The 22669-nt window shown below is 42.5% G+C and overlaps 1 protein-coding gene across 6 annotated transcripts in view; it reads left to right on the forward strand.

Moving 5' to 3' along the window:
• Nucleotides 1–22669, forward strand: part of FTO (FTO alpha-ketoglutarate dependent dioxygenase) — a 415235-nt gene that overhangs the window by 252885 nt on the left and 139681 nt on the right. The window contains exon 9 of one of the 6 annotated variants that reach the window (XM_048223734.2): nt 1–22669. This exon is cut by the window's right edge and continues 8947 nt beyond it. The exons of the other annotated variants lie outside the window; for them this stretch is intronic. Coding sequence (XP_048079691.1) covers nt 1–22 — 22 coding nt within the window. The 3' untranslated portion in view covers nt 23–22669. 6 annotated transcript variants of the gene reach the window in all.

Here is a 22669-nt window from a genome sequence, read left to right on the forward strand (position 1 = left end):
AATTACCACCGCTGAGCATTGAAGCACTGAGCTTTTCAAGGATGGCTGATAAAAACATCAACAATTCACCAGGAGTAAATTGCGTGCCTGCAAATGAACATGCAGACTTTTCATTATCCTTGGAGGGGACTGTCTCTCTGTGGTGTGTGACAAAAAGAAGAGGCGGTTCATTTGTACAGCTGCTCATATAGATTGCAAACACTCTGGGAGCCGAAGTCCAAGGTATGGCAGTAGCATATAAGGAAATGAAGCTGACGCTTGTCACACGCACTCGCTGCCTGGGGATGGGAATGTTCCAGCCTCGTCGCTGACATTTTGTGAACAAGCAGCCTGTATTGGATGGTGATAAATGGATTATCTTAAATGTCATTCTGCACTGTTTTAGAGTTGCAAGGAGAGTTTTGATATTGAGTTGTTGGTTAGTATATTCTGCACCAATCCTTTATGATGAAATAATCTCTTCAAGTTACATCCAGAAATGTCAAAGTTGCTTATTTCTTCAATCACCCGTAGCAGTTTCTATTACGAGATATGCAGAGAAGATTGTGTAATAATGTCAAACTATTTATAGCGCCGTTTCCTAGGAATCGCGACTCTCCTGGAGTTGTTTGTGTCTTTAATACTAGAGATTTGTTTTTATATTTATACAAATTTTTCTGTTTCTAAATTGACTTCAGCTGAGGATGCTTTACTAGTTTTTTTTCTAGGAAGTACATTTAAAGATTGACAGTTAACAGTCAGAAACTGAAACGAAGGCCAGTCTAACCCTTTTTAAATACAGAGATTCACTTCATTTGGTTTTAAATATTCTAATTGTGCGTGTGTGTGTGTGTTTGTGTTACAGCTGTGTCCTAAACATTATATGGGTGTTGTAATCATAACACATTTTAAAACTGCTGTTTATTTAGGGTAAAGCAGTATCTAATACTTTGGCAAAAGAAGTTTTATTATTTCATGCTAAGGTGATACGTTATTACATCTTTAGTATTTCTTTTAAATTCCGGGTTTAATAACATTATTAGTGTTACACAGAATATAGTCATTTGTATAAAGATTTGGTCCAGTGGGTTCATATGGAAATATGCACAAAATAGATTTTGAAAGCATGTCTCAAATTTTACTTGGCAAAGTTATTCTAAATACTGGCTTTCCTTGCGAAAGACAATCTCTTTCTAGACACAGATATTGAGATTATTTAATTTTTCTGTACACAGTGACTCCCTTCAGACCCTCTCTACTAATCTTACCCCCATCGTTTCTTCTCCACAGCCCTTTAAAAAAAAAAAAAAGGCATGTGATGTGTATTTAAAAAAATCAAAACAGTATACATAACATTAAGTTAAATCATATAAAATTACTATTTTTGTTGATCAGAATAGTCACATATCAGCAATTTTGTACGGCTCTTCCTAACAGCTAATACTTCTATCACGCTGATAGTTTACTGTATGCCAGACACGTGCTGGATGGATATTAATTTATTCATTGATAATAGTAACCCTATGAGTAGGTACTATTATTACCCCAACTTACAGATGAAAAAGCTGAGGTGCAGGTTGATTTAAATAATGGTTAGAACCAGCAGCCTACGTCCAGCATCTGCACACAACCATTACTCTGTATTGCCTCTCCAGAAAAGCAGACCTCCTTTGACTGCCCCAGCAAACGTGTGGCTCTGCCCTGTGAAAAGTAATGTAATCAGCTTGGCGTGTATCCTGTTGGATCGGCCTCTTACGTACTTGCACGCATGTATATATTACCCATAAAAATATATGGTATTATTTTGCTCTTTTCTTTCTTTTTTTCTTTCCGATGCAGTGTCTTATCCTCCTTTCATCCCTTTCTCATCCATTCCTTCTTTCCCTCTTTTTCTTTTTTGTAAAATGGTATAATCCCTACAGTTCAACTTGTGTTTATTTACTATAAACTGACCTAGAAAGCTACTCATGTTTGTATGTCGAAATCTAATTAGCTCCTTTTGACTGTCCCACGATATTTCATAATGTGGATGGCATATCATCCCACTTCATTTAACTACCTTGGTCTTGAGGACTGTGTTGTTTTTTTTTTTCCCTATCACAAACCATATTGTAGTGAATGTACTTTTTCATGCGTCTTGGTATTTATCAGACTATTTCTGTAGCCTAGATCCCAAGAAATGGTACGAGTAGATTAAATGTATGCACATTTAGGATTTTAATAACTGTTAAATAGCTCTCCTTTAGAACTGCACCAGTTTTCATTCCCATCAACTGTGTATGAAGAATTGGTATCAATTTATCACTCTGATTATTTTATTTTTGCCACTATGATAGGTGGAAAACTTTGTCTCATGGTTCTGATTTGCATTTTACTGATTACTGGTGAGCATCTTTTCACATTATTATTGAACATTTTACTTTTTCTTCTCATATCGTCTGTTCATATCCTTTACACATTTTCTATTAAGTTATTTATCTTTCTCTTTTTGATTTGCAGTTTTTATATGTTCTGTATATTAATTCTGTTCTTTGATTTATATTTTTGCCTAATTTGCAAAATTTAATATTTTGAAATATAGGGCTTGCTCCCCTCCCGTTGTCCTTTTTAAGTAATTTTGTTGCTCTTCTCACGCCTGTTTCTTCCAAATGAACTTTAGAATCAGGTGGTCAGATTCCATTTAAGAAATCCTGTTGGCATTTTTATTAGAAGTGCATTGAATTCATAGATTTCTATGTTAGAGAACTTTAAGAAACCTGTTTCCTCATGCGTTGAAGTGATGTGTCTCTTCATTTGCTTATGTCCTCTTTCGCATCTTTAGGTAGAGTTTTTAAAATTGTTCTTCACATCCTTTTACATGTATTTCTAGGTATTTTAGAGGGTTTGTTGTGATTGTAATGGAATTAAAACAATTTGTAGGCAGCTGCTGAGTTTTTATATTTATTTCATTACCTTATTAAACTCTTTTCATAGTTCTAGTAGTTTTTTTCAGTTGATTTCCTTGGAATTTCTGGGTAAGGAATGATAGAACATAAGGTAATGATGATGTTGCCCTTTTCATTCCAACACAGATACTTTTTTATTTTTATCTTCCTTCCTGTCTTAGCTGAGATTTTCAGCACAGTGTTGTATAATAATAGGGTTAGTAGGCATCTTTACATTTTTTCAGTTGTTACTGAGGACAGTTCTGATATTTCACAAGTCAGTTTGAGATTTGCTGAGATTTCTGGTAAATACTTTTTATCAAGTGAAGGAATTTTTATTCTCATTAATGCATATTGCACTCAATCAGATCCTGATTTTTTAGGGGGGAGGTTGTCTACTGAGATGACCATGTGGTTTTTTTCCCTCTAATTTGTAAATGTGATATATTACATGATTAGATTTTATACTGTTGAACCATCCTTGCAGTCCTGGAACAGACCTTACTTGATCGTGATGTCATACACAGACGGACTTGATCTGCTGGTATTTTATTTACTGCTTTCATATCCACTTTCATAGGTGAGAATTCCCTACAGAGGTCTTTTCCCTGTAGAGACCACAATTAACAGGTCTTAGTAGACTTCATCCATCCTTACCTTTTCTGTGAAGTTGACCCTTTTGAAGTTTCTCCCAGGCTTGATTGGCTTTTGGCTATTTTAGCATTGAGACTTGCGTGCCATGTCCCTCACATTTTTGAACTTTATTTCTATTTAAATCTTTCCAGAGAAAAAGCATGAGTTTGCTCTTTCAACTTTTGTGCTCATGCCTCGCAAGCTTCTTTTTGGGGAGAGAGTATGAATATTTCAGTGAAGTATAATGCTGCACCTTTATGAAACCTGTAATAGCCCCCTTTTCATTTGGCAAGTATAAATTTTCCTCTTCATTCTTTGCCCATTGAAGCTGTAGGTTTCTTTAGTCCTAATTTATACCAAATGTTCCCCTAGAAATAGGCACTCACTGTATTACAGTGACAAACACCTGGTCTGGAGAAGACAATATTATGTCATTTTTGCAAGAATGTCAAGTATGTGGCACGCCCACCAGCACTCCCCCTTCTCCTGCCCATGGCAGATGTTGCTAATCTTACTGCATTTTTCTCTCCTCAACTCCTATGGCGTCTTTTCAGCACAGTGCACTGAACAGCTACCACCAGTCGATTGACACTTGGAATGTAGATGAAACCTCTTGCTGTCCCTAGTGTCGTGGGAAGGGCAAAGCGCCAAAGCCAGGAGTCCTGGGTCACTGCAATGCCTAGTCCTCGTTTCCACCACAGTCCAGTGAAGAGATTAAGCTGGGTGATCTCTGTGGATCTTCTGTTTTGAACCTTTTCTGACTCAGTTTACAGATGCTCCTTCAACACTGTTGCAGGACCCCAAATTTATATATTTTCAGGATTTGTAAATCTCTGCTTAAGGGCACATTTGGAATTGCGATGCCACCAGTTTGCTGTTTTCTTGTTCAGTTATATGCTTTTGAAATTCTAAATACCTCTGCTCTTCAGCTAATTCTATTTTTGTTGCTTAACACTTTCTCCTGCTTTTAAAATTAATGAATGCTCATGGTAGAAAATTTGAAAACTATATAACAGTATAAGAAAAAGATGAAGATTACCTGTAATTCTACCACCCTGAATTGTTAACATCTGGTGTATGATTAGGAAGATTTCCGTTTTAAAAGTTTTTGTACTCTTTTTCACAGAATATTATTTTTTGATCATTTTCTCATTAATTACATTTCATTCAAGAATAATTTACCTCAAAATATACAATAATGTGTTTAACCATATCTCTTTTTTCACTTTTTTTTTTAGAGTGGGGGGAGGGGCAGCAGGAGAGGGAGAATCGTAAGCAGGCTCCAGGCCCTGGCATCAAACCCCACTTGGGACTTGATCTCACGACCCTGAGATCATGACCTGAGCCAAAATCAAGAATCGGATGCTTAAGTGACTGAGCCACCCAAGCGCCCCTCTTTTTTCACTTTTAAATATCATAATAGATGTCTAATCTTTGAGCCCTTATTGAATACATTTCTAGATATGGAATTACAAGGTGAAGCAAAGTGTACATTTTAAATTCGTAACAAATCATAGTACTTGATAAATGTGTGTGCAATGAGTGTTTGTGTAAAACATTACCAATCTAATATTCAGAAAGATTGGTCCCAGTTTACATTTTCACCAACAGGTTTTGAGAATGCCTCTCCCTTTTCGTGTCTGGGAACATGGAATATTACCATTTAAAAAAAAAAAATCTTGAGGCACCTGGGTTGCTCAATCCATTAAGCAGCTGCCTTTGGCTCAGGTTGTGATCCCGGGGTCCTGGGATCGAGCCCCACATTGGGCTCCCTTTCCCTCTGCCCCTGACTTGTGCTTGCTGTCTGTCTCTGTGCTCTCTCTCTCTCCCCCTCGCCTCTCTCTCAAATAAAGAAATAAAATCTTTAAAAAATAAAAATAAATCTGCCAAATTTATGGGCGACAAGTTACATCTCATTTCATTTCTTTGTCACTACTGTGGTTGGACATTTTTCATGTTTCCATGCTTTTCTTGTTTCCTGGCTGTGCGTGTATGTGTGAATTTCTTGTGTCTTCTGCCATTTCCCTCCCTTCTTTTGAGGCATAGTTGTTGTTAATAGCTACAAAGCTGCCAACTCATCCTCAAGGTGTTGCAACCTCATTTACAATTATAACTAATGTTAGGGACACGATCCCAACATGGAGGTAAGAAGAGAACTAAGAAGTGTTTGCATCTACCATGACTTTGCCGTCACTAACTGCTTTCCCAGGTTCCATCCTAAAATTAAGAAGTGCTGACCTCCTAGCTAACGCTTTTGGTAATTTCTGAAGCTTTTTGGATGCTTTGCCCCTTTCCCACTGACGTTCAGTCTGCCCTCTCCTTGGAGCCATTTGCTTCCACAGGGAGTCCGAAGCCAGAGCATGCTGGCTCAGCGCGTCTCCTCTCTGGACTTGAAAACCTGGCTTCCTGGCTTCCGACGCTCACCAGCAGAAGGCCGCTCATGGCTCTTCAGGCCAGGGATCTGCTGGTCTCCGCTCTGTGCGTGCCCTTCTCGAGTCAGGCTGTGAAGACGATCGAACCAGTCCCACCCTTAAGTCTAGAAGAACTGGTTAATCGTGAAGCGAAACCACACGACTTTGCTCTTTTCTGTTGTGACTCCTAATTATTTCTGGCGAGCATCCCTCGATTTATTCCTCCTCCTTCTAACTTGATGCTATCGAGGTTGTTTCATCAAACAATTGTGAAATTAGTCCCCGATCTCTGTGTGCTGGCGAGGTTACTTAACGAGACTTTTGCTACCTGGAAACCAGAGGGGCTGAACAGAGAGGCCCGCTTATGCGTTTGTCATGTTCCATACTTGTCACACGGGTCACACGCTGCATCCGGGCTCCCGGCTGAGGGGGCTGGCATGAAGGAAGAGGGCCCGAGGCCCAGTGCACACTGCCCTCTCCAAACTGGGAGACTGCTTGCCCTCAGTGGGCACCTTTATCTCATTTGCCCAAAGGTGCTGGAAGGACTTGCCGCCTTGATCAGCAGTTTGTATGACTTACCAAGTGCTTCTCCTTCCAAGCAGGTTAGGATCCGCAAAGCTGTCTGTCAACCCTTTCGTTTGTAAATCCAGAGTAGCATCGAGCAGCTCCTGGAGGTATAGTCTGTTGGGGGACACACTTTTGCTCTTGCACTTCGGTTTGTTCTTATCGTAAGTCTAAATGGAAAGTTCTTAAGTGGAGAAATGGTTGTAGTTAAATAGCTCAGTGTACAACGTTTTCTTTCTTGTTGCAACATAGTTGGGTTTTTCCCCCTAAAGGAAGCGTAACTGGTACAGGATGAGATGCAAAAACCACTTTCTGATACACGCCAGAATTACAGAATTCTAAATTCCCGCAGATTTATGCTAGACACAAGTCTAAAGAGCGTGGCCAGTTTTCCTCACAGAGAGATAATATGGGTTCTGCACAGTATTTCAGGCCTAACGAGCTGTTTTTAAATTTGGAGGTAAAGTTGTGTCAGCTCTACTACAAAAAAAAATTTTTTTTTAAATTGCAGGTAGAGTTCTACTGATATCTGGAAGTAAAGGGCCTTATTCCTTTGTGTTCCCCAAATCATTGCACCAGAGAAGCACAGCCATTTCCCCACTAAGTAACGTTGGGGGACATGAAGGAAAATCTAAAGCCCTTCTGCTTTTAAGAGCTGTTCTGAGCTTAATTTTAGTATCTTGATCCTGGGCCTCAGAGAAGAATTCAGCAAAGGCTCACCCTACCACACTGTCTTACTAGAAAGCATCATGGAGGAGGAGCTAGGGTTCCTCTCAGCCTCGCTGTTGGTGAAGGTTGAGGGTTGTGCCTGGGTGAAGGGGCGCAAACACCTCAACTGCATCTCGTTCCTCTCTCGTCTGCCCAACCTTGCAAATGTGATTCAGTCAAGCACCTTATGTGAGATTTCGAGTCTCCTTTTCATGGCAGAGATTAAAGTCTAAGTGACTTTTAGTAGGCCTTTTACTCAAATACCATAAGCAGTGAACAGATGAAGAAAAACTTCGCGGGATGATGTCCCTGTGCTCTAAGGCCACAGTCAGAGGTGTTTCGGTGAAAGAGCTTGCCCGAGAGGCTTCAGTCTCTCCCACACCGCATCCAGAAGTTACCATTACAGTACTGGCTTGTGAGAACTTGTTCCTCCCCACTGGTACCAACCCTGTCTTCAAGTGACAGAATGCCCAGAAATACAGCTCTGTTGGAAGCTGTGCCCAAGAAACATACAGTTTTCTAACTGGGCTTTCCAGCTGTGGAAACTTCGTCACCTTTCACCTGAATCTCTAATATGTTTTGCAAATGAGGAGCTGGTGAGAAAAATATGCAGCTTGAAGCTGGCAAAGTTTTAAGTGGGTAAAGCTTGTAGTGTTCAGATCATAGCCCCAAATTACTTAAGGGCTTCCGCTAACATGGAAATAAGACTCCCTTCTGCTGAGAGATTGGATATTCAGATAGATTTTTTTATGAAGGAAATAAATATTTTAACATGCAAACACTACCCAAGCGGGTGGTGATGCTTCAAAACAGGGTCAGAGGTCAGGTTTTTTGCTGTTTGTTTTTTGGGATGGCTCCAAGTTTAAAGGTATTGCACATTACTACCTACCCTGAGCCTCACATGGTAAAGTAATTACTGCTAGCTAGCGCAAAATATGTACATTCATTTCTATTTCCAAAGATCCTGAGATTTCTCTCTGCATTTTTTTTTTGTGGTCCTCATTATAAAAAACATATCATGAAGAATGATGGTTTTTCTCTATCGTAACTGTAAAAAAGTCAGGCTGAAAATGCGTGTCTGATAGGTCAACTTTGAACAGACTTAATTTGGGAGTAATAAATAAGAGTAAATAAAAATAGAATGTATTTTTTCCATTAGAGAATGGTATGGTTCATTTTCCTAGTTTGCCCACAGAACATGCGACTGACCCCTAGGGAATCGTGTACCTGGAGGAGAGGCTGACCTGGTGGTCAGCCAGTCTGCGTTGTCCGGGGCCAGGATGTCTTCAGGCAAGCCCAAGGATGTGTGGCGCACTTTGTTCTGAAATTCAAACACTGGCTCACTCAGTGTGGCAGAATTTTGGTCACAGTTGGAATTGTTCGATAGGACTCAGGGCTTCTGAAATCTTTTTTTCTCTGCCTTCAAGTAGGGAAAAGAATTGTTTGCTGGGCAGTTAATTAGTGGTTACACCAAACAGCAGAAATGATCAGCTCCAATCCGTACAGGGGCCCTTGGGTAATGTCAGTGAGTGACGCCGGCTAGGTACGACGTGATGGGGACTTGAGGGGACAACGTAGAACCAGAAAGCACACCTTCAGCCGAAAGAAGACAGCCAGTCCTCTGCTCCAGGTGGTGGTTGCCACAAGACCATGTGGGCCCATTGTGCTGGACTTGCCAGATTTCTTTTTTCCCAGAAGCCAGAAATCAAGATATATTTTTTTAACACGAAACATACTTATATAAAAACTTGGACAACTAATTTTCTTAAAGTTGGAAAATATAGTGAGGGCTGGGTTTGGCCTACAAGCCACGTTTGTGACTTATCTTCCACAAATTAAGAAGAGGAGCCGGGTGTTGGTGGCAGCATCTTCTCATCCTGCAGGGGGCGGTGTGTACGGCTTGGTGTGTTTCTGAACAGGTACTGTTTTGCGGTGTCAAACACCATTGTGAAGAGGACAGCTTGTCCCATTTATGTCTCTCTCTCTCTCTCTTTTTTTTAAAGTGACATAGATCCTTTGTCAAGACTGACTTAAGGGAGTAGAGTTCCAGAAAAGTTTATAGGACAGAGCCGCCCTTCTCTTTCCTTTCTTGCTGACTTTTAACCCATCTCTAAGTAATTACTTCTCTCCTCCTCCCCTGCCTCTGGCATCAGCCTTTGGAATGTGGTTATTCTTTAAAGTTCGTTCTGAGGCAGGGCATTATTCACATTTCCTTTCCCAGAGCTACTAAGCATCAATAGAAGACAATGTTTGTACAACAGTCGAACAGATAAATCATCACTTAATGTGTGTTTTTGAGTAACTACCGGTTTAGTAATGATCAGATGGATAAGACAAGACCTTGACTAAGTCAGTGATACTGTCATATGATTATTTTATTATTGTTTCTTTTGGGTCGTCTGTTCTCTTTTCTCCTGGCATTGGAGTGAGTGGAATGATGGAAATCTGTTTGTTTTTCAGGGCAGAGAGGTGTGGTGGTGAGTAGAGAAATCACAGTGTGTCCTCAGCTGCCATTGATGTCCTTCCAAATAGGTGAAGTTTAGTGTAAAACCTGCCATTAGTTCTTGGCCCCTGGCAAGAGTGGTGCAGGGTTGCCTATTTGCTCCAGTGGGTGTGTGGGGGAGGGGGGAGGGCAGCAATTAGTCAATGACATTTATGACCGATTTATAAAACACAAATGAAATAATTGGTTACAAAATCACGACAAGCCTTCACTTGTCTTTCGCAAATGTGTTCTCAACACATTGTGAAACTTTACGAACACCCTTTACAGAAAGCAGACAGCAGCCAGTCTGAAGAGAAGAAGCCAAAGCGCTCAGCTTGGGGAACGGCTGTGGACGAGAAGATTCTCAGAGTCAGGTTCCCCGTTCTCTTCCCCAACCTCCTGGTTACCAGATCCGGGCAGGGAATCATCACGGTTTTGGTGTAGGATGGTCTAGATATGAAAAAGAAAATCTTTCCCACCCAGTGCGTGGGAGCCCTTTTTGGGCTTTGATGTTTGCGGGGTAGTGAGAGGCAGTGCGCATGTTGGCAGCCCTTTGCTCGCCCATTAAAATACCGTGTTGAGGCAGCATTGAGGAAGAAGTGCCAACCTTGACACCAGCTGCTGGCCCCTGGGTGATTCTTCTGTTTTCACATCTTTCAGTGCCTCACCTCCAATCCTTTGTCTTTCCATTCTTTCACATCTCTAGAGAGAGGACGTTTGCTCAATCAAACGAAAAAGGGAGCCTGAAGCTAACTCTCAGGGTAGGTGTATTGGGGTATAATTTAAAGCTAATTTTTAGAGTTTGTCCATGTCTCTGATAAGGACGTTCTCGGCTTGAAACCTTTCGTTTTAGGAGAGATGTTCCATTTCTTTGTTGTTGTTGTTGTTGTTTTTTAATTCCTCCGAAACATTTCAGACCTGTGATCAGACAGGGCTGGCTGGATTCAAGTGTTTTATTTTTCTGCACTCCTTTGCAAAATTCAGAAAAACTGGCTGGTCTAGTTTAGAGAAGAAAGTGAATGGGAGAGTGTCCTCAGCAGGCATTCCAGCGCTAGATCCTTGGCTTTTAGCAGTGGACTGTTCTAATTCTGAAATAATTTTATACTGCTCGAACACGCTACACGTCTAGTTTTATTCTCAGCCTACTTAAAATAACAGACACTGTCACCCACTGCCTGAAATTCACTTTAGTGAAAAATGTGATTGAAATCAAAAAGGAAAAGCTGGCAGTGGACCTTACTCAGCAAAGCTAGGTCAGGCCGGTTTGCACGTTCCCAGAGTACACCGCGAGGATTTCAGCCGTCTCACAGGGCAGCGTGGTGTTGCCTCTGCTCCTGTGAAGACCAACCATGCGTGCCCTTCTGCAAAGCTCGACATCATCCCAAATGCTCTGGATCCTTCTGAGGAGCCTTCCTGTGGCATTCAGGAAGGGACCGGTCGTGAATATGCAATGACTGACATGTAACGTCTTCTGCGACAAATCCAGAAAAGGGTGCTCTGATCTCAGGGTTGGGAGCTGATTCCTGATTTTAGCCCAGACAGGTCTGCTTAAAACTATAATCAAGCTGATTGTATTGCCCTGGAATTCTAATTTCCAGTTTAGGGTTTTGCTACATAATCTCTAGTAGAGTGTGTCTAATCTTCATGAAACCCAGAGTCTTTATATAAACGCTTCGGATTTCCTTCCGTGTGTCTAGGCTGAGCCGAGCTGCATCTTCAGGCCGAGCGGGAGGGACTTCTGAATGACTTGAGGTACATGGAGGCGGCGTTGTGACGTCGCCCTCTTTTTGAAAGACCAACTCAAATTCTATATGCTGCAGCTTTGATCCTTTTCATTCAATTCTAAGTACACTTGTTATTATAGTAACTGTTGTTTGTATGTTATTTTAGCTTTTTACTTAGGTAGCTATTTAGCAATTTAAATGAAAATGTAATTAGGTTACATCTGTTTTACATGCATGTAATGCCACGCAGATGTAAACTTCTATTAAAGCCATATTTTCTTTTTGGCAAGAAAAGGCAAAAACAAAATTGCACCAATCATTGGAGGACGTCCTGCTCTTTAAAAAAAAAAAAAAAAGTAGTGTATACAAAGCACGGTGCTATTATTTATGTGGTGATGAGAGTATATCACTTCTATTTTTCAAAAAGTAGAAGCACAAACCAAGTGCCTTATAATTTATCTGGATACAGAGTTTGGCAGGACAGTATCCTGTGGGTTTGCGCAGAGAGGGCTGCACCCGTCTCTAAGCCATGCACTGGCTCTTACCACACCACGCACTGTGGAAAGGGCCACGGAGCCGCCAGGAGCCTAACTTAGCTCTGCCTTAAACGGACTCCGACGAAGCCACTTTACGTTTCTCGTTATTGTTAAAAACCCCAGGAGTGTTGGTATTTGCCCAGCCTGCCTCTCAGGCTTGTCGTGAGGAGCAGAGAAGATATGCGTGTATAGGTATTTTGAAAAGTATAAAATGGAATTGTTACAGACCCTTAGTAGTCTGTTTGTCTGAAAGCAGCCCCTCCCCTCTGTTCCCCCCACATTTTTGTGTGTAAAATGGGGATTGAGCTGAGAAATTAATTCTCCTGTTTTGGGAACCGCTGCCTCCCTTATAGCCCATTAATAGGATTTATAAAACATCATTTCAGACAAAGTCACTTATCTTATTTGCTAACGAGACACAAAATTTGGACTGTCTGGAACCAGGTAATATTTTAAGAGTTGCCCATTTGTTTCATACACGTTCAGCATTTCAATGCAGTCATTTTTAATGGTGGTTTTTATAGTATCAATAAAAATATTTTCATATAATTCTTCCTTGTAAATATGGTTAAACTTTTAGCTTTCTGCTACTTGGTGACCTGTTAAATAACTTAATGTACTTTCAAATTGATTGTTCAGTGCCAAGACGATAAGAAGCCAGGAGGAGCCAGGTTTACGGCATTGCTCTTTTATGTTGGGGCCTGAAGCTGAGCTATGAAGGAAAGAAAAGTCTAGCAGAGTTTGCAACATCCAACTTCTTAGAGTTTTTTCATCTCCGATTCTGAAAGAGAGCGTGCGGACTATAATGCTTCTCTTTTGTACCGGTTTTAAGAGGTTAGTGTTTTAGATGGCAAGGAGAGGAAATATTCTCTCCATGTAGTGTTCTAGCTACCATTTATTGAACACTTACTATGTGCCAAGTGCTATTCTAAATGCTCCGTGCATTATTTAATCCTTTACAGCAAACTCGTGGGGTGTAGGTAGTGCTGTTATTCCTCATTTTTGAAGGAAAGAAAGTGGAGTCCTGAGAAGTTAAGAATCTTGCCCAAGGTTATGTAGTTAGTATGCGGTAGCAGGAGGATTTTAACCTTGGCAGTCTGGCACCCATGCCTAGGTTTTTTTATCCACGGTGCTTCCTTATCCCTCACGTAATACCAGGGTTTTTCTCGTTGCTGTTGTTATGTGTTTGTTTTTATTGTTTGTATCGTCTGAATCAAGCGTCTGTGACCTGGAGTGAATCTTAAGATATTCTTCCTCTCTGCCTTCCGTTTTTCCGGTTCAGAAAAACCTATTTGGAAGACCTAGGTGCCACAGAAATAAAAATAAATATGACACAGAACTCACAGTACTTATTAGGGCAGTTCATGGAGGGGGTTTGGGTCGGGGAGTCCGGCTGAATGAAATGCCAAGGAGGAGGATGAAGTACATACTCTGGATTCAGCCGATGTGCTCTGGGAGCACCTGCAAGAGAGTAATCAAGGCTGAGGGAAGCCTCTTGTAGCCTGGGCAAGGACGAACATGTAGGATTGTGCCAAGCAAAGGAGGCAGGCGATATTTCAGGCTTCAGGAAGAGAATGAGCAAAGACTTGGAGAAGAGAACAGGCAGGCTGGCCTGTGGCAACTGGTAAAGCCCAGAGGTGGTGGGACCTCATGTGGGCCCTGGCAGAAGGAGCACCACGCAGGAAGGAGAAGGACATTGCGGAGGTAGGGCCATGAGATGTGGCAGTCGATTAGCAATAGGGAGGGAGAGGGAGGATTTGAGGAGGGTCCTCGGGGCTCCAGCCCAGTAGGCTGGTAATAACGTTAATTATAGAAGGCGGTTCAAATTCAAGAGACCCATGGATAGGGTAGAAGGTAAGGAACACGGACCCTATGTTCCAAGTCCTGAGTCTGAATCTGTGCTCTGCCACTTGCTGGTACAGTGATTTTGAGCACACTGCTTGTTTAATTCCGTTTCATCATCTCTAAGATGGAAATAATGTTAATATTTATTCCATTAACGTGATTGGAGGAAAGTTAATGCCTCTAGAATGTTTAGCACAGTGCCTGCTAGCATACATTGAATACATATCGTCAGCAGCCTCTTTGCGTGAGTTGGCTTTTATACCCATTTTATAGATGAGGCAACTACAATTTGGGTAGGCCAGCTCACTTTCTGAAGTCCTGTAGCCAGAGATCCCCATGCTTGCCTCTCAGTGCTACGCTCTGTCCTGTGAAATTCTAGGCCCTTCGCCGCCCTCCCTGTCAGTCAGCGACAGGCTGAGTCTTGTCGCGGTGTGACGTTGACCTTCCTTCCATAGAGGTTGGACGTAGCAGAAGCAGGCACTGTTTCTGCTCCTACCTTTTTGGCCATCTACTGAGCACGGATTATGTGTCTGGTAGGCTAGGACATGTTTTGCATCCAATTCTAACGACTGAATACAGGTGTTTGAAGTCTCCCTTTATTTCATACATTACACATTCAGAGCCCCTTTGGGCCCACCAAAGGGAGTTGTATCCTTCTCTGTGTGTGCCCTGCGGAATATTCATGGCAATATAAAGTGTCTGTCTTGATGACCCGCTAGTACAGGAAGGCCTCCCTGGACGTCCCCTCATCTGTAAGCTAAATCTCAGTGTCATTTTTTTCTCCTTTTCAGCATGCCCAAGTTCAGCTGTTTAGCAGGTAGTACACCATTAAGCCCAGATCATGATGTTTGGGAAAACAGCACGCAGGCCTCGTGAACAGCATGCACTGTAATTGTTCAGCCGCCGGGGCCGGGTGCCTGGCCTCCCAGCATTTGTGTTGTGACAGCTCTTTCGCATCGAAGAGGTAAATGACTATCTGCCATGATGTTAGGAGTCAGGGATGGGTCCGGGAAGCCCGGACACAGTATCAGATCGTGTTTCACCGAGAGAACAAGATTGATTTATCGTGTTACAGGCGGGCGAGGTGGACCCGGCACCACTGTACCACATGCTTTTTTATTCCCTTGTCTGCTAAGTATGCAAGTACAAACAGCTTTAACACAATTTTTTACCTAGAAAGGAGCCTGGGGCTGCATCCAAGTACATTTAACATATGAAAATTGAGCTGCTTTGAACTTGTGTGTTTTTGATAACTGCTTGGTATGCTTCCTGGAGGATCACCTGTAGGCTTTTCTCTCCAAATCCTAATCCCTTTGATTGAGTGCCAGGACAGATAGCTCTCATTGAATAATTCCAGCCTCATAATTCTTCCTTCATTCAGAGTTGAAAGGGAACAGCTCCAGATTCAATAGGCAAATCCTCAGATTTAGCTAAAGTAATTCAAACACTTTAAAACTGAAATTGTTTTGTTCTAAAATAGGGTTCAGATGGGCTACCGAATGTTTACACAAACTAGTTGCTGCCATGAACTGAGGACGAGGAAGAAAAACACACTTCTCTCCACCCCACCCCCAACCCCTGCCTGGCTTCTCTCCTCCCCGTCTCTGCGACCAAGGAGGACGAGAAGTTTGAGAGTTCGAAGTTTCAAAGCAACGTGGGCATAAGAACATACTTGACTCTTGTTTTCTCTCCTCCATAAAGGCCCGGCTCTCCCTTCCCAGCCCCCTCTCGGAGGAAGGAAAACAACCATGTTCTTTTTATCTTTACAAATGTGCCTGGTGGGGGCTAATCTAAACCAGTTCAAGATGCCTTTATTTAAAACTGTTGAGAGGAACGGAAGGTGCCGCCGAATTAGAAATGAAGTGGCTTCTGGGCCCTTTTGCCATCCTGCTCCTGCCCTGCCCCCTGCCCCCTTTTTGGCACCAACTGGATCTCTGCTGAAGTCTCTGTTTCCGAGTCCTTTCAGAGATCATGTTTACTAAAAGATTGTTCCTTTCGGTTGGACATCCTGTGTTTGTCCTATTTGGCCAGAGAGTGCTTCTGTTGGGCAAAACCGTCTTCTTTCTCTCTCTGCCTCATGCCCTATTTCAGAAGGAAGCCTGAGAAGCCATTTCCACGTTCCAGGTGCGACTGGGCCCTGTGCAGTTTATCGGAGTGGATGTTCCCTCCGGGTGAACGATCCTTGCCCTCTTCTGGGCCACCAGAAGAAGGGAAGGACTGTAACCCATTATCAGAGAGTTGGGGATCTGAGTGCCCCAGTCAGGTTGAACTGGAGGCAAGGCTGAGAGATTGATTCTCTCCTGGCCAGGTTCCCACTTAACGAAACGGGGCTACTTCCCTAATCATTGATAGCGAACCTTGGTAAAGAAGATGGTGTATCGGTAAAGCGAGAGAGGCTACGTAGTTCTGGAAAATCTTCCTAGACTGGAGGGGAGGACACCAAATGGTGCAAGAGTGATGCGCACAGATCTCATCTGAACACATTCTGCAGCCTCCTGCCGGACTGCGAGTTCTCCCCAGATGTGTCCTAGGACTTGACCTTGCTTGCCTTGTGAATTTGGACCTACCGATGGCACGAGTTTATTAACAGTCTTCTTCATTAGATCCTTCCCGTTTCTCCTTTTCTGTGTCTCTCCATGGAAGGTTTTTACAACATTGTAATCATGTATAATTTTAAAACGCCTCCAATAATGCTTAAAAACAGCACTTGATTTTAATGAGTGCTACTTAACCGTAGAAGGTTTGTATCTGCATTACGGTCGATCCTTACAACAATACTTTGGAATGAAAGTAGAAAGTTTATGACACATTTTATTATATTCCTAAATGGGAAAGAGGATTCTAATTTAAAAATAAGTGGCTATACTTTTTAATTCTTATTTAGCCTCTGTAGCTGTTTTAATATCCCTTTTATGGTTGACTGGTCAATGTTTTAAAACAAGTTCTTCAGGGACTCCATGCCCATTAGTCCCTGGCAATAAAATCTGAACTTTACTAAAATAAAACATGATGCCATGGAGCAATTAAGAGGAGAACTTTCAGAGATGACTGTGAATATGAAATACGGTGATTTATTTTATTAATGGATTTGGGGAAAACCAGCCCACCTCTTTTAAGCTCAACTATGTGTATTTGGGGGTTTTTATATTTTTAATTTATTTCTTTGTTTCTCTCAGGGCAGTAGGGGGTTCCATAGTGGGCTCTTAAGGTATACCAATCCTCCTCCCGTAGCCTGCTATTTCTGAATATGATCCTTTATTTTTTCATTTTATATGGAAAAGGGGGTGATGTCACTTAGGAAAGCATTTTTCCCCAAAGTGGTTTTGGGAACCAGAACCTGGTGATGTGTTATTTAAAAGCGATAATGTAGTAAGGCTATGCTTTGTGCTTGAAATAATTGTAGGATTTATGGGATGTATCCCTAACCTGTTCAGTTTTATGGAAGGACAAAACACAGGTATTCATTTCATCAGAGTCTCTGAAAAACTTTGAAGCGCAGTTGACAGCTCTTTCTTGAACATTATAATAACTTCTTTGTTTATTAAATAGAGTTGGGAGTACTCTGAGACTCCTGCAATTTAGTAGTTACTTAATTTGCAAATGGGATTGGCCTCCCTAACCTTTGAAGGAATGAGTTACTTTTAATGTTTTAAAACTTCCATTGACTCTCCTCTGCCAACTAAAGGATAAGGTTCAGGTTGTAAAAAGCCTTACCTGGCTCTCAGCCTCCTTTCTGTGACCCCCCACCCCTTTCCCTCAATGGTAGATCTGCTCCAGAGCATTGACTGTATCCCGAATTTTCCAACGACTGTACTTTTTTTTTCCCCTCTCCACGGACTCCTTCTTTACCTTGTCCTACCTGCAGTCTTCCTTTGCCTCCGGTGCAAACGTTTCCTCTCTTAAGAGGGCTTTGGACGTCAGGATCCAGGGCTTCCCCGTGCACCTGTGCAAGCTGTGTGTTACACAGCCCGCATGGCAGTCCGCAGCGGCCCTGTCGGTGCCCCTCCCCCGCCCGGCAGATTGACCTCCTCTCTGGTCCATGGCACTGTCTACAGATCTTAATTATGGCCCTTGTCATGTTCAGCTTAGCTCTTCGTGTAAATGTTTGTCTTGTTCACCAGACAGTGAGCCTCTTGAGGGCAGAGGTTGTCCTAACTATCTCTGTGACCCAAAGTGCCCCAGGGGAGATGCGCAGGAACTGTCGGATGAATGCCTGAACACATGTTTTCCTGCCTTAAGAAATGTCACGAGATCCCTAACTTAAGAAGCTGGATGAATAGAAGCTTCTCTTCTGTTTTAAACGTCATTAGTCAGCTCACATGATACCCTGAGGAAACCTCCCGTTAGAGCAGATGAACATCGAGCTCAGAGATCACCAGGAGCCGGCCATGGGCCTGTGGCTGGTGAGGGAGAAGCGGCAGCCTCGAAACTGGAATCTTCTGGCTTCACAGCCCGGTACCCTGACAGCCATACTGGTGTTACTCTGGCAGTCACGCTGTGTCACCTACCCGGCAGCTAGTCCCTTAGCTCTCTCCGGCCTTCTTCGGCCCTGCTAAGAGAAGGCCAGTTTTGTTCAGCTGGTGGATAGAGACCCCTTGATTTCAGGGAGGTTGGCCCGTCTGCCAGCCACAGGTGGTGAATCCCAGTCAGGTGAAGCCGGTCGTGGTGTTTCTGTTCCCCTGGGCCAGATGCTCACTTTCCCAGCCTCCCTGGCAAGCTGGGGGGCCACGGCACAAGTTCATGGAGAAATCGGCTAGTGGCTCTGAGGAGGGATTTTCTCCCTGGCAAAAAGACAGAGCCTCATGAAGGCACCCAGCCTTGGCACACAGTGGGAGGACAGGATTCTGGAGCCATGGCCGCCGGCTTGCAACCACAAGGTGACACGTATGAGGACAAAAAAACAAAAAACAAACAAACAAACAAAAACAACTAGTACATTAATGCTGGTAGAACAAATAGAAGGAAAGCATGGATCCACGATGACCAACCTCAAAGCCTTTCACCTCCGGACTTCTTAGATGAGTATCCTGATGGCTTCAGCTTTTGAGAGTTGGTTTCCTGCTACTCAAAGCAGACGACATCCTAGCTGATTCTCTTGCTTTGAGACGGAAAAATGAAAGTGGAGACAGCATCCGAAGAGGAAGATAGTGACCGGGTCAAATGTACAGAAGTCAGGACAACACAGGAGTCAAGAAATCTGGTGGCTGACTTGTACACTGATATCCCGCGTGGGGAAGACCCACTGAAAGCCCTGCAACATTCATCAGTCACGAAACAGTGGATCAGTATCTCTGATTGTCCCAGCGATCAACACAGGATGTTGCGGATGCAGAAAGAAAAGAGAGTTTCTTGTCCTTAAGGAACTTTTTGTCTAATAAGGGAGACCACTGAATAAGCAGACAATTAGCTAAGAATATGATAACTGCTATCTTTTGATAGGAGTACATTCAGGGAACTCTGGGAGGACCACAGAACCTTGACGGGCTGGGGAACAGGAGGGATCAGAAAAGGTCTCCTGGAGGAGATAATAGCTGAGCTGAGTCTTAAAAGGAGGAAGATATCACTAGGCAAAGAATGGTGGGGAAAGGGGAGATGGGCTATTCAAGACAAAGGGAATGTGTGTTAAGGTAAAGATTTCTCAGAGAGAAATAGAACATTTGCAAACTGTAAATCTTTCGCCAGATTTGATTTAGATGTTTTTCTTTTTCATTAAGATTTGGCAAAGCTGGTCATAGCTACAAGTGTGTTATATTTTGCTATATACTTTTGGTATTTAAAAAGTTTTGTAATCATTTTAAGTGAATAAATGAGACTTGAGAGATGAAGGCATTGCACAGAACTATCGTTTCCCAATGTATGTTCCTCGGAAGTCCAGATCCTTGAGAGGTTAAGTGATTTTAAGCAGAATTAAAGAGTGGGTGGTTTCCATGGTCAAATAGGTTTGGGAAACACTGGGTTAAATAAAATTGAATAGTCTTCATCTCTGTAAGAGCTCCCAGAGCCTCTAATACTCTCATGTTAATTGTTACTGTCCAAAAGAAGGCTCCCACCTGGAGCATTTCTCAAAATATAACTTGATGGTACACTCATCTGCAGAACTGAGGCTTTGGGAAGGGTTGGGATAGACTAATTCAGAAAGCTTGACCAAGAAAGAAAATATAGTTATAAGGTGACAGCTAAAATGAGGGATGAGTAAAGGAGGTCATTTCACAAGATGGGAAAGTTAAGAGCTTGTGTATATGCCAAGGGCAGAAAGCAGTAGTGAGGAAGGTTACAGACACAGGAGCAGGGGTGCATGATTGGGAGGGCAAGCAAGGTGCTTGAAATTACAAGAAAGATGGCCTATTGAAGGACTCTGCCAGCATCTCTGTTCAAGATGTCAAGGTTGTTACAATACTGTGTTTCCGTGTTCTAGGAGAGAAGGTAGCACTCTGGATCAGAGACTTGATATGTACATACCAGAGTCTACTTAACTGAATTTAGCTATCAATTACTACTATTCCAGTTGCAAGAGACAGAAGACCCAACTCATGTAGACTGAAGTCAAAAGAGTTTATTGGTTCATGTAATTGAAAAACACATGGTAACTAGCTTCAGGCATAGCTGAGTCCAAGGAATAACCATATATCACCAGGACCCATCTCTCTGCTCTTAGGTTCTTCTTAGTTGGTTCCATTCTTAGGTTCTTCGTTGCTGCTGGTAGCTTTAGCGTCTTCTAGATATGGGATGGTTGTAGCTCCAGACTTCACAGCTACCATCACATCACTAATCCCAGCAAAGGAGAAATACTTCTCTTTCTCAGAAGCCCCAGATTCTTACCATGCTTTCTTAGTCTGAATGAATTATGTGTCCATTCCTGAAGCAATCCCTATAACCACAGGGAGATAAGGCATATTCTGATTATCTTAAATCAGTCAGTCCCTAAGCACCCTCACCCCCCCTACCCCCACCTCCAAGTGGTGGAAATTTCCAAAGGAAAACCAAGAGTTCTGTATCTCAAGAATGAAATGTGTTAAGAAGGTAACGTCTTCCCGTCTCCAAAAAAGGAAACTCCCAAAACAGGGCCCTTAGGTTTTACACAAGACGATTTTAAATTCTGAGTGTTAGGGTCCCAGATCCAACAGCATGAATTAGAATCCCTCCATTTGGAGCACCCAAGTAGATGAAGGATGTTGACAGCCATTGTTGGGAATGCTGATGCTCACTGAAGAAGTCCTGTAATAAATCCTCTTAGGAAATAAACAAAAAGCAGTTTTTGAGAACCCAGCTTTCACCAAAGACCAGAACCTGTCAGCCACAGGCAGAAGTCATTAGCAGGATTTATATGTGCCCGTATCCAGCATTGAGTCAAAGGGAGATATGCAGAGGGGATTTCTCTCTTCCGGAAACCCAACAGAGGAATGAGGAAGACTTTCTGGGTAAAGTTTCAGAGAACCTAATGCATAAATCCCCTTAACAAACACTGGGATTTGGGTTTGTAACTCATCCCTCTCAGCTTAGGTCCTATGGAGGCAAGCTGCCATAGCTGCCCCAGCGCCAGCACAACCGGAGCGATGAAGAAAGGGGCAGAATTTATGGTGGAAATATGGAAACTGCTTAAAATGGTGGCACGTTCACAATGTGGCACATTTTTGCTTCGAGGACGCTTGGTGTGTTTCTTGAGCTAGTGCCAGAGACCCCCTGAAAGCAGCCAGTTGCTGGCTGGTCAGTATTGTCCCCTCTCTGTGATTTACAAGTCCAGTGACCTTCATTTTTCCTTTCATATAGACTACGCCAAAAATTGATTCTCCCAAACTCTGTTACAAGGTAGAATGGGAAAGTCTGGATTCTCTCCCGTCCTCATCACAGACAATATCATTAACTTGCTAAGTTTCTGCCTCACCGGGAAAAAAAACAACACACATTTTTTTTTCTCCCTCTGAATTGACACATATTCTTCGTATAAGTACCTCTGGCTTTGAGTAATGTAGCCAGAGTCTGTATCCAGACAGCACGCCGTGATCTTTCTGTACCTGTTTGTTGCAGTGGATATAGAACCAGGGCAAATGGCAAGTCCCAGAGGAAAAGATCTAGAATGCAGCCTGCTGAATAAGAGAACAGGAATGATCTTGTGTGATGATAATAAATGCTGGGCTCTGTTAGTGCTTTGGCCGTGGATTTGGCCACCATTCAACAGCCTCTATGGCCGGCTCTCCACATGCTTTTTCTTTTCTTCCTCCTGTCTGGTTGCAAACTTATTTTGACTGAGGATTTACTTGTCACCTCATGTTGACATTTCAAGTTATTGCATTAAGAAAAACACAGGAGAAAGCAAACAAGCAAGTATATTCCAACAGGTCACCAGGCAGAGGAGTCCTACTCAGATTTCAAAGAAAAGGAGGGGGGTTGGGAGCAGAATGGAGAACAGATATATTTATAAGGGGGAAAAAAATCCTCCTAGCTTTTTGGGCCCAAGTCAGATCTTGAATTGTGGGTATTATTCTCAGCTACTGGTGATTCCTAGGACTGCTAAGGGGGATTCTTGGTCCGACTGCAGTTGCAATGTAATTCTATGGAATCATGCTAACATTCTGATTTCTCTGATTATAAGTGACTGCAACAACAAAGAGAATAACGCTGCTTTAAAAACTGTTTCCACAGTGTCTCCAGGGGACAGGTTTGCTTTGGTCTATAAATTCCCCAAAGGCAAGCTGAGACTATGTAAATTAAAAAAAAAAAAAAACTGAGCCAGTGACAACCAACTCTGTGGTTTTATTTGATTTTCCAAAACACATGTCCATCAGCGTGTTGTAGACGACACAATATGATTAAAGCACAGCAATAATCACCCATATATTGCATTTTAATTGGTATAGTGTGT

This window comes from Ursus arctos, unplaced genomic scaffold (genome assembly GCF_023065955.2).
Source record: "Ursus arctos isolate Adak ecotype North America unplaced genomic scaffold, UrsArc2.0 scaffold_19, whole genome shotgun sequence".
NCBI classification, from domain to species: domain Eukaryota; kingdom Metazoa; phylum Chordata; class Mammalia; order Carnivora; family Ursidae; genus Ursus; species Ursus arctos.